The 12,970-nt window shown below is 37.2% G+C and overlaps 1 protein-coding gene across 5 annotated transcripts in view; it reads left to right on the forward strand.

Annotated features, from left to right (window-relative positions):
• The window catches only part of TANC2 (tetratricopeptide repeat, ankyrin repeat and coiled-coil containing 2), a 366,596-nt gene that overhangs the window by 238,401 nt on the left and 115,225 nt on the right, over window positions 1–12,970 (forward strand). For all 5 annotated transcript variants that reach the window (XM_069541695.1, XM_069541696.1, XM_069541692.1 and 2 more), the window contains 2 exons: window positions 619–882; window positions 12,751–12,876. In XM_069541695.1, the coding sequence (XP_069397796.1) occupies window positions 619–882; window positions 12,751–12,876 (390 nt within the window). The remainder of the gene's footprint in view (window positions 1–618; window positions 883–12,750; window positions 12,877–12,970) is intronic.

Consider the following 12,970-nt stretch of genomic DNA (forward strand, 5'->3'; position numbering starts at 1 on the left):
AATTTAAGTGAGGAAAAATATAGGATAAAAAGAGTATAAAGACCTTTTTGATATCTTTGACACTGTCCAGCAATCCACGAAAAGTATATAAATTCTGTTTTGATGGAATCCTGAAGTTTTTACCATTGATAGGCCCTGGTTTAAGTCCTATAGCACTGATATATGAATTTCTTTAATTCATTCAAATAAGAGTTGTGAAAATAAATATATTGGAATCTATGTGAAAGAAAGTTATATTTTGGTTTCAGTTATTTAATTTCATGATAGAGGTCCTTCCCTGGTGGTCCAGTAGCTAAGACTCTGAGCTCCCAATGCAGGGGACCTTGCTTTGATTCCTGGTCAGGGAAACTAGAGCCCACAGGCCTCAACTAACAGTTTTCATGCCACTACTGGAGAGACCACGTGCAGCAACTAATGATCCTGCATGCTGAAACTTAAGACCCAGTGCAGCCAAATAAATTGTTTTAATTAAAAATAAATAAATAAATTTCATGGTGGAGATGAAAGGATCATCGTAACCTTTTAAAAATAATGTTACTAATATTTTTGTTATCTAGTCTTGCATTTGGGTAATTATAAACAGATTAATCTCTCAGTTTTCATTTTACTGTTTTTCAGCTACCTTGACAAGCTATTCTGAAAACATGGAACGCACAAAGTATGTTGGGGAAAGCAGTAAAGAATTAGGATCTGGAGGAAACCTAAAGCCTTGGCAGTCTCAAAAATCCAGCATGGATTCTTGTTTGTATCGAGTAGATGAAAACATGACGGCATCCACCTACAGTCTGAATAAGATACCAGAGAGGAATTTGGAAACCGTTTTATCACAATCAGTACAGTCTATTCCTCTTTATCTTATGCCACGGCCAAACTCAGTAGCAGGTAAGTTTTATTTTTTTAAATCACCATTTTACTGGCATATGTACTGAAATGAAGATTAATTCTGCTCTTACAATATTTAAAATTTCCATTTATTTTCTTCAACTAAGCTATTATTTTGTGTTTGGGTAATATACTTGTGTATATCTTTTTGAACCTGGGAAAAGGTTCATGTTCCTTAAGTGACATTTTAATTCTGCTTCCAAAATACAGTTATAAAATAAAAAGATGTATAAAATCAAAAAGGGGCTTCCCGGGTAGTGCTAGTGGTAAAGAACCCACTTGCCAATGCAGGAGACATGAGAGACTCAGATTCAATCCCTGGGTCTGGAAGATCCCCTGGAGAAGGGCATGGCAACCCACTCCAGTATTCTTGTCTGGAGAATCCCATGGACAGAGGAGCCCAGAGGGCTTCTCTCCAGAGGGTTTCTCTCCAGAGGGTTGCAGAGTTAGACATAACTGAAGTGATTTAGCACTCAAAATCTAAAGGTGAGGTGAAGGTGAAGTCGCTCAGTCGTGTCCGACTCTTTGCGACCCCGTGGACTGTAACCTACTAGGCTTCTCTGTCCATGGGATTCTCCAGGGAAGAATACTGGAGTGGGTTGCCATTTCCTTCTCCAGAGGATTTTCCCGACCCAGGGATCGAACCCTGGTCTCCCGCATTGGAGGCAGACGCTTTAACCTCTGAGCCACCAGGTAAGCCAAGAACCTATAAAGTATATTGTCAGTCTCTTCAGTCTTTTCTAACATCAGAAGTCTTTTAAAGGATTTAAATTTGAGAATTTAGGTTTTAAAAACTTTGGTTTTAAAAATATAATGCGGGAATTCCCTGGGGTCTAGTGGTTAGAATTTCACACTTTGACTGCCAAAGGCTGAAGTGTGATCCCTGGTCGGGGAACTAAGATTCCGCAAGCTGTGCAATGCAGCAAAAAAATAAAAAACGTTATTAAATTGAAGCATATTTCAGTAGAATTTACATTATCAGAAATCATCACCTATAGTTTGAGAGTGTGGCAGGCAGGCAGCAAGAATTAACTTCCCCATTCAAATAGCTAGGTATTTTCACAGTACTCTGGCTATATTATCAAAGTAGAATCACCAGGTACCTACATTGCCTGAGAATAACTCAGACACCACTAGCAGTCTCAGTCATAAGGGGGTGATACAGAAAATAAGTGGCTGGAATATGAAGCCATTTTTCTTTAGCAGCTGTTCAGAACTACGTCAAGGGATCATTTTAACTGCGCTAAGTTGCTGTCTAATAACTGAGACCAAGACTTTTGCAGAACAGTCGGGCACTCTGTCATTATCAAAATGAACCATCATATCCGGACCTGGTCCAGGCTACAAAGTTAAAGTTACATTTGTCTCTCTCACTTACCTGATGAGTGCCTAGATAGGTTTATCTCACTGACACAAGATAATAAAATACTTACTGTAGGCAAGAGCTCCTAGTTTCCAGATGAAATTGTTTGTTATGCAGATGATAATGCGATGCTTCTTGACTTCCCCATCTCCCTTCTGAACCTTTTCTAAGCCACTACTCTTTGTTCCATCCTCTGGGAGACCATCAGCATCTGTCATCAGATATGATTATGAGGAGAATGGCTCATCCAGAACATCAGTGGAAGATGTTAATATTCATTTCTCAAAGAGTATTCACTTCTATATAATGACAAAATTTTCTCTCCTAGGTTCTTTTAAATACAATGATCCCCAACCATGATGTCATTTTAGAATCCTAGAATACTATAACTTATGAGAAATTGCTAGGTAAATTCAGTCTATCTGAAAGAGAAGCATTTAGATCCTTACTTACATAAAAATGGAAACTAAAGCTACCAGCCTTCATGGTGCATCCCAATTTACTTCTTAACTAAGCTGCAGTGACTCCTGAGAGAATTCTGGCGCTGTTGAGAAGGGCCCTGAGCACTTCTTAGGAAAGAGAAGTATAAGCTTCTTTTGTTCTCTTTTGAGTTTACTGAAGAGACTATAAATTATTTCCCTTCTTGAGCATACATGTCTGTCAAGATTCATTAATTTATTGTTGTTGTTGTTGTTTAGTCGCTAAGTCGTGTCTGACCCTTTTGTGACCCCGTGGACTGTAGCCTACCAGACTCCTCTGTCCATGTGATTTCCAGGAAAGCAATACTGGAGTGGGTTGCTATTCCCTTTTCCAGGGGATCTTCCTGACCCAGGGATCAGACCCACGTCTCCTGCAGAGGCAGGCAGATTCTATACCACTGAGCCACCAGGGAGACCCAATACTAACTTTAGGTTTTACAGAAAGTTGCCCACATGTCCATCAGCAGACTGGATGAATGGTATACAACCAAGAAAAATAATGTACTACCACTGCAGACAACATCATGGAGAGTGCATACTATATGAAGTATATATATTTATATAAAGTTCAGAAAAACAGCCAAAGCTATGGCACTTCTATGGTGAAAAACTAAAGTAGTGGTTACCTTTGGTGGGAATATCAATTAAGGAAGCCTTCTCTATATTGATCTGAATGGTGGTTGCCTTGGTGTATACACAGATAAAAATTTATTGAGCTAAACATGTAAGATTTATGTACTTTATGTATGTAAACTATACTTCAACCAAAAAAATATATAAAGTGTATGGCTAGATTCTTGTCTTTCTAAAAGGGTTTTCCCTTGTCTTTGATTTAGAAATAGCAGTCCTAGGTGACATAACTAGATCTTAAAAAAATACCTGATTTTTAGTGCTGATTAAAAATATTCAGATAATTTCAACAACTGGATGATTTACTTAAAGCTGTCAGAAGTTTGTTTCTTTTTATTGCAAATAGTATTCCATTGTATACCTGTAGCTCCTTTTATCTGTCCAACCCCAGCTGATGGACTTTGAGGGGTTTGTTTGTTTGTTTTCATTTTTTAGCTATTCTGAATACTGCTGCTATGAACATTCTTGTGCAAGTCTTTGAGTAGATACATGTTTTCATCTCTCTTGAATAGATATCTAGGATTGGAATTGCTAGATCATAGGGTAAATTTATGTTTAACTTTTAAAGAAACTGCCAAAGTGTTTTCCAGTGTCTGCACCTCCCACAGTGTCTGAGGGTTCCTGTTTCTGTGCCTCCTCTCTGCCGTTTGTTATTGTCTTACCTCTTATTATGGTTATTCTAGCAGATGTGAAATGCTGTCTTGTTGTGGTTTTAGTTTGCATTTTCCTAGTGACTAATGATGGTGAGCTTATTTTGTGTGCTTTTTAACTATTCATATATCTTCTTTGGTAAAATATCTATTTTTTAATGGATCCTGTATCTCCCTATTATTGAGTTGTAAGAATTTGTTGTATATTCCGTATACAGATTTTTATCAGAGATATGTTTGCAAAATATTTTCACCCAGTCTGTTGCTTATCATTTTGTTTTCTTATTGGTATATTTTGAAACATAAAACTTTTTAAATTTTTTATTCCTCTTTTGAAGTATAGTTGATTTACAGTGTTTCTGATGTAAAGCAAGAGTATTTCAGTTATACATATATATTTGTATACATTCTTTTTCAGATTCTTTTCCATCATAGGTCATTACAAGATACTTAGTATAGTCCCCTGTGCTATACAGTGGGTCCTTATTGGTTATCTGTTTTTTATATAACAGTGTGCATCTGTTTATCCCAAGTTTCAAATTTTTCCCTCCCCCCTTTTCCCATTGGTAACCATTAGTTTGTTTTTATATCTGTGAGCCTATTTCTGTCTTGCAAATAAGTTCATTTGTATCACTTTTTAGGTCCCACATGTAAGTGGCAGCATATGGTATTTGTCTTTCTCTGACTTCACTTAATATGATCATCTCTAGGTCCTTTCATGTTACTGCAATGGCATTATTTCATTCTTTTTTATACCTGAGTAATAGTTCACTGTGTGTATATACCGCATCTTTTTTACCCTTTTATCTGAAACACAAAAATTTTGATGACATCAGTTTATCTGAGTTTCCTCTTTTGGTGCCTTTTTTTAATCACTTTAATAGAAAGGAAACTGTTTATATCAGGTATCATAACAGTGATTTTTTTTGTTATTGGGGTTTATTTTAATTTGGATATTAAAAATTATTTACTTACATACTTAAATGCTCTCTCCTATCTTCGTTTCCTTCTCCCCTTCCCATATTAAAACATAAATAAAAGGGATAATATTAGTCTAAATTGTTATTCCTATAAACCTTAATTATTACGTTTTCATCTATCACAATGGTCATCTCGTAACACTGGCTTTTCTGGCTAGCAGAGATTTTCCTGTTCTTAAGCAATACTAATCGTGCTTCTTCAATAGCTCTGGCCTGGGATTAGGATTAGAATAGAGTTTATACTGTCAGAGTAACATTTGCTGTGTTGAACAAGATACTTCATTAGAGAATTATTTCTTGTCAGTATTGAATGTAAAATACAAACTGACCACTAGTAACCTACAAGGCAAATCATAGGTCAGAAGTAGTTTGTATTGGGTTGTTTTCACTATCTGGAAACCATGGTTTCACATCCTCACATGGAGGGAGGAAGGTAAACCAGATTTCTCAGTGATTTTCAAATCTTAATAGGTTATGCATTGAAAGTGTTTCCAGAATGTAGAAAGACAAAATTACTTTCACCTGCTAACTATGTGATGTGTGTAAATATTTGATGAGATCACAGTTTCCAGTAGTCTATGTGATTAGATTTCTAAATCGGTTTTTGAAGTAAATTTTCTTAGCTCAGGAGGGTCCTCTCTTCTCATTTTAGTTCTAGATGTACAGGTTTTGGACTTCCCCGGTGGCCCAGTGGGTAAAGAATCTCGCTGCAATGCAGGAGACGCAGGTTCAATCCCTGGGTCAGGAGATACCCTGGAGGAGGAAATGACAACCCACTCTAGTATTCTTGCCTGAAAAGTCCCTTGAAGAGAGGAGCCTGGCGGGCTACAGTCCATAAAGGTCACACAGAGTCAGACATGACTGAGCAACTAAGCATACAAAACAAATACATGTTTTCCTTTACTTTCTGACATGTACATAGAAGTGGTTGCCCAAAGTGGTGGAAGATCAAATGCTCAAATCTCGTTGGTGAACAGGAATAATTGAGGATTTCAAATATGAGATGACCTTGAAATAGGGGGAAATGTTAGTATATTATACTTACTAAATTGTTCTAAGCATATGAATGAGTTGGGGGTGATGAATGCCAATAATAAAATACTTTTTTTCAAACCCAACTTTTAAATTTCCCTTCTTTTTTAAACTTTATCTCAGTATGACTGATTTAATTATGTATTTTAGAGGTTAATTAATGATGAATAATGATATGAAAATACCATTTGCATCACTTTATAAAAACCTAGGGGATTAATTGTTTGATCGGTCCTTGCTATGTTACAGACTTCTCCTTGCCTCAGGAAGCGAAACATCCTCTTTAGCCTGAGTTTTATGGCATCTCTATAGGACCACATCTGTCAGAACCAGGAAATTGTCAAGGAATTATTTGAGGCTAATGCAGGATTGAACTCTAAAGAATAAAACTGTTATTCATACGATTCTTGAATTTGAAAGAAGTTGGAAAGGATTTATGGCTTTTATAACACTTTTATTTGCAGGGAATAGAGTCAGCATGTATAAAATGCTTGTGGTGGGACTTTCCTGGAGTCGGATGGTTACGACTCCGTGCTTCAATGCAGGGGACACGGGTTTAATCCCTGGGAGGAAAACTAAGATCCCACTTTTTTTTAAGTAAAAAATATTTTAAAAACAAAAGCCATAGCCACTCACAGTTTTAAAAAGAAAAAGATAAACCACTTTAAGAATGTCCTTGATGACACAATAAAAATTTTTTTAATGTTTATGGTGATTTTTAAAAAAAATATTTTTGGAGATTTTCAAATCACTACAAAATAAATTGAAGAAATATAGGTAATAAAATTTTTTGAGTAATCATGTTGTTTATATTAATTACTAAAATAGGTCTGATTAAATAAATATATTGCTCAATTAGATTTAGCTATATACTTTTAGAAACATAAAGATTCTTAAACAAGTGAAGTCTAAAGTTAATGTACCAATTAAAAGTTTCATATGCCACATATGAAGATAGTACTATTTAGTGAAAACAAAAACTTTTAACTTGAATAATGAAGTGATAAAAGGTGAGTTTTGACAGTCTAGCATTAAGGCTTGGGTTTTCCCTGGAACAACTCAGTTTTCTGAATATAAATTTAGATATTTATGCTATTTTAAATTAAAATTCTAAAATAGGAAAAAATTAAAACTATCTTTTATTGTTTTCAAAATATAAATCGCTGTTAACATTTATTTTTAAACTTGTTGTGTTGGAAGGAGGTAAAGAACTCTAGTGGATTTGTGGTTGCATGGCAGAAATTATCAGAGTAGGCTGTCTGTGGTCATCCTTGATGTCTTAAAATGAGATTGGCAATGAATTGGAGGGATATGGGAAGCAGGAAATGTTCACTTACAACAGCTGTCCTCAGTGCTTTGTGTGAAAATAAAAGAGTATCATGGAAACATCCAACAACAGAAGTCAGTTAAAATATAAACTCTCACCATCAACTTCTTGATGTTTGGAGCTGCACATTTTCCTAAGGAAAGGATCTTAAAAATCAGGTAAATGCAAAATGGGAATCTGGGGAATTTAAGTGAATCCAGTCAGAAACTGGTGGCTCAGATGGTAGAGAATCCGCCTGCAACACAGGAGACCAGGGTTCAATCCTTGAGACGGGAAGACCCCCTAGAGAAAAGAATGGTTACCCGTTCCAGTGTTCATGCCTGGAGAATTCCATGGAGAGAGGAATCTGGCAGGCTGCAGTTCATGGGGTTGCAGAGTCGGACACAACTGAGTCACTAACACTTTCGTTTTCAATCAGAAACTGTAATAAAGATTTTTACCCAAAAAAAAGAAAGGAAAAAAAAAATCAGAAACAGGCTTTTCCACAGTCGGAATGTTGGCTTTATGAATCAGTGGTGTTGGGACAGCAGAGTGGCTTCTTGCCCAGGCTGTAGGAAACATACAGTATCATTCCAGGCCCCCCACTCAGGTCAGCCAATATGGCAGGTACGTTACGAAAATCCGTTTGTGTGAGTGGCAACTGATATAAGAAGAAACGCTTTAAACTGATTCCAAACCCTATAACAGAGAGTAGCCTCTGGAATGTCTTGTACCAAATGTTGTCTGCTGGATTTTTTTCCTGCCCACTTGTGTATTAAATTCAAGAAGTATGTCAGTTAATTGTTCTGTCAGTGAGTCAGCTGTTCCAATCTGATGAAATCACAGGAAAATATATGCTCCCTTTTCCACTTCCCTCTTCCTTCTCTGAAAACAAAGCCTTCCTTTTAGTGACATAGATTTTATGGGCTTACTTTTGAAAAGCATTTTCTCTTTACATAAAATTTTTTATTGTTGATTTGTTTTTCTTTTGTCAGTTCACTTCAGCTAATCTAATTATCTTCTTTTTTAAAGCATGGACATATATACACTACCATGTGTAATATAGATAGCTAATGGGAAGCTGCTGTATGACACAGGGAGCTTAGCTCCGTGCCCTCTGACAACCTGGAGGGATGGGGTGGTGGGAGGAGGGGGTTTGAGGGAGGCTCAAGAGGGAGGGAACATGTATACTTATAGCTAATTCGCAGTTATACAGCAGAAACTAGCACAATATTGTAAAGCAATTATCCCTCCAGTTAAAAACCAAAAATACTAATTATATTTGTATCTGTATTTGTTCATTACATATTATAGTACTAATTTAATTTGACAAAATTATCTCGAAAGAAATCACCAGGACAATTTCACAGTAAAAGTGGCACTATGAAGTGGGCATATGTATGTCCCCAAAGATCTATCACCAGCGTTCATGTAGAATGATGGTGTGCAAGGTACTGTTGCTACCAACCTCCTTCATCCTTAGCTTTCAGATAACCCAGGGAGACAAAGCCGAATCTGTTATTCATTGATTGTTTAAATATAGCCAAAATGCAAATATGTCTGTTAAACACAATCATTTAGTCAGTAGACTAGCACTTATATATGCCAGGCACTCTTCAAAGCACTTGAGAATTATCAATAAACAAAACAAAGATTCTCACCTTCATGGAACTTGCATTCTCACCAGGGAAAGTAAAATAAACATAAATAAGTAATTTATATAGTATAATCGAAAGTGATATGTGTTCTAGAAAAAAGGAAAAGGTCAGCAGTACCTGAAGGAAGATAGTATGAATGTCATTGGAGCCAACCAAGCATGTTAGCATAGTGATGTCTGCTCAACATTAAGCAGAGCAGTGAGGGAGGCGAGGACAGAGCCAGACAGATCTCTAAATCTGAGTAGGACTAGCCTGGAATTTAGTTCTGTACGGAGCATTATTGCAGGGCTCTGAATTTAGGAATGGAGTTAGCAACGATGAATCAGACATTGCCTTCTTATCCTCAGGAACTCACTATAATCTAGTAAGAGAAGACAGACATGTAAACAATAAGCTGAATAACACAAGTTCTAATTAGCCATATATGTATGTGATTGCTGAAAGGGAGAAGCAGTTAATTCTGACTAAGGCAGCTATCAAGGAAGCAGAAAAAGGGTAGCCTGAGCAAGTTCTGACAATAAGTGAGATATTTGACAATGTATGACAGACTTTTTCTCAGAAAGTGGCTTGCAAATGGAAAAGATTAATGTGACTGTGCCGAAGAGTACAGCTCTGCACAGTTAGTGAAACAAGGGCCACAGCGCACAGTCTCCTGGCTGATCTTCCCAATATTTGTCTCACATGCCTCTAAATACTGTATTTGAAGGACAAGAATTTTGAAGATGATTTAGCAGAAAGAAACAAAGTAAGACTAAGGAGAATAGTAAGGGAAAAAGACAGTAAAGAAATTATTGTGGATTATTTGATCAAACAGTGATAGATTCAGAGGCCAAGCAAAAAAAAAAAAAAGATACTAATTGCTAAAATAAGAAAAGCATTGAATGTTTTAATAGACTTCAGTCAGTTTACTTCAGTTGCTCAATCGTGTCCGATTCTCTGCAACCCTATGGACTGCAGCATGCCAGGCCTCCCTGTCCGTCACCCACTCCAAGTTTATTCAGACTCATGTCCATTGAGTCAGTGATGCCATCCAACCATCTCATCCTCTGTCGTCCCCATCTCCTCCTCCTTTCAATCTTTCCCAGCATCAGGGTCTTTTCAAGTGAGTTAGTGGTTCAGATCAGATCATCTTTTCTTGTTGCTTGTGTTTCAGCTTGTTATTGGAGTTTCAGCTTCAACATCAGTCCTTCCAATGAATATTCAAGAACTGATTTCCTTAATAGACTTCGGTAACCATAACTCAGTTGCAGTCCAGGTTAAAACAATAGTTTCCCATTGGTTTCAAGATCTCAGCCCTGGATCAGGACTTCAGAGCTATTGTGCTTAATATTGAATATCTCTGCTTTTCCTTAGTTCAATTTGCCTGTGAGTATTTGGACTTGTAAAGGAATGAACTGTTATTCAGTTCAGTGATTACAGTATTTTTTCTTTTTCTTCTAATGTCTTCTGTCTGAATTGAGAAATGTGCTCAATATGTTTTACTACATTTTTTGTTTTGTGGAAAATAAAAGCAATAGAACAACTGATATTTATTTTCTAGGAATTACTGAGGTAAAGCTTAGTTTAATAAAACTTGTTAAGTTCACACTAAACATTTATATTTTACAAAAGCTGCCAATAACTCATCAGTGAATTTAAGAAATTGAACATGTAAAACAAAAGCTATACCAAAAGATTTTTTTAATACAAAGTAATTAAAATGGATTATGGAACTGTTACTTAGTTTAAATCTATACTCCCTGTATAGATCTCCTGTAGTTTAAAAGATTCATAAATGGATATAGTGTATAAAAAGAAGAGATTTTATGTTTTTAACAAAACTTTTTGCTATACTTCATGTGGTGTGTTTCTATTATCATTCTGCCTACTATCAATGAGATACACATTCTCTTTTTATTAAAACATGTCAAATCATTTTAGTGTGTTAGCATCCCAGTCGGGGTAGTGTCATTGCCCCTGGTATTTTTAAATAAGAGATTAGATAGTTATCTGGATAGTTTGATTTTCAGAATGCATAAATCAAGATTACTTTTTATTTTTCTGATATCCTCTTCCTCCCCCTCGTATGTAATGTGGTATTTGTCTTCCCTTTCTTGATTCGAGTTCCTTGGACTAACTTTCAGAGGCTTTTATTTCTTTTTAAAAACTGTATGTGTAATTTAGATAAATTCCTTTTGTCTGAATTTCCAGTAGATCCAGATAAATAAAACAGTTGCAGTAATTGAAGAGTGAAGGGGATAAATGTCTCTTGCCTTGTTTGTGCATTCTTTTCTCTCTTCCTCGCCCTCTCTTCGATTTTCTCCATCTTTTCTTTTTTTCAGCTGATGGAACACTTTGTAGCTCTCTTTGTGCCACTTTTTGTAACCCACTTTCTTGTTGTTTGTGTCCTACCTTGTTTGGGGATGTGGACAATGCTTCATTGGAACTCAGCAGTCGGGAGGGATCTCAGTGTGCTTCCTCTCACCCACTCTCTATAAAACAGTCACAGAGGCAGACTGGCAACAAAGCCAGTGAGAACAAAACCTGGCGCATAGAAGGCTCTCAGTAAATCATTGTTGTGGAATTACTGAACTAACCCCCAGCACACCCTACATAGTTGGCAACAGATTGAATTAACAGTTATTTGAAACATTTTTTTTTTTTTTACAATTGTCTTTATTTAGGCTGTGCTGGGCCTTTGCTGCTACGTGAGCAGTGGTGAGCAGGGGCTTCTCTTGCTGCTCAGCACTGACTCGGGGGCACAGAGGCTCCAGTAGTTGCCGCTACCGGGCTCTGGAGCACAGGCTTGATAGTTGTGGTGCACAGGCTTAGTGGCTGCATGGCCTGTGGGGTCTTTCCAGACCAGGGAGTGTCCCCGTGTCCCCCGCCTTGGCAGGCAGATTCTTAACCACTGGGCCACCGGGGAGGTCCTAAACAACCATTTTCTGACAGAGGTTTGGTGGGTTTTTTTTTTTCTTTTTTTGTTAAAAACTTTTTTGTCTTCAGTACTTCCTGATTCTTGATTTCTTCACTTTTCTCTTCATTGTGAGTGGACCCAACTCTCAGTGTATATCAGTGGCAGTACATTCCCACTCTCTTCTACCATTTTCTCTCTTTTGTGGCTAGGTTAGGGGTTAAAAGAGTTACAGATGCAGTGGGAAGCCATTACTACTTGATAATCTTCAGAGAGCAACAACATGTTTTTTAGAATTCATGGACATTGGCAGTTCCCTAAATCGTAACATTTCCGTAACATCTTACAGGGGTGGGGGCAGGGGAGGAAACCTGAATGAACTTTTTTGGCCAGCCTAGTATGTGCAGTTCTGTTCATTGTCCCAGGTGTCCACCTTTCCATTATATACATACATATACACACATGTAAAAATTGTTTTCATATTTCATTCTTTACCATGAAGGGAAAATGTCGAAGATAGAATTTCATGATTCTTTTACAGCTTAATATAATTTGGAACAGATTTCTCCACTGATGGTGTTTACACAAATGGGTTTGTGACCCAAAAGAAGCAAACACTAATCATCTGTGCTGTCAGGTAGTGTATTTGCCAGCCTGTTGGAAGTATTCTCCATAAACTCAGGCATTTGATAGTGAAGGAGGAGCTGCAGACAACTCTTGACATGTTTCTCCAGCCCGTGTTTCAGACATTGATGAGGACTTTGAGTTGAGCAAATTCTTGGTAAAGCGTCTGCTCTCATTCCAAAGTTTGGAGATACAGACTAACTGAAAGTTTTCTAAATTTCTGTCTTCTGACTAAGCACTTCTGTCTTATCAGCCACAAGCTCTGCCCACTTGGAGGACCTCGCTTACCTGGATGAACAGAGACATACGCCTTTGAGAACTTCTCTTCGAATGCCAAGACAGAGCATGGCCGGTGCTCGCACGCAACAGGATTTAAGAGGTTAGAACCACAGAAGGGCATTGCATGGGGATACCCAGGGGAAAATGGAAATGGGTGGTAGGCAAAAAGTTCCTTTAGTTCCAATTTTCACACT

This window comes from Ovis canadensis, chromosome 11, assembly GCF_042477335.2.
Source record: "Ovis canadensis isolate MfBH-ARS-UI-01 breed Bighorn chromosome 11, ARS-UI_OviCan_v2, whole genome shotgun sequence".
NCBI lineage: Eukaryota > Metazoa > Chordata > Mammalia > Artiodactyla > Bovidae > Ovis > Ovis canadensis.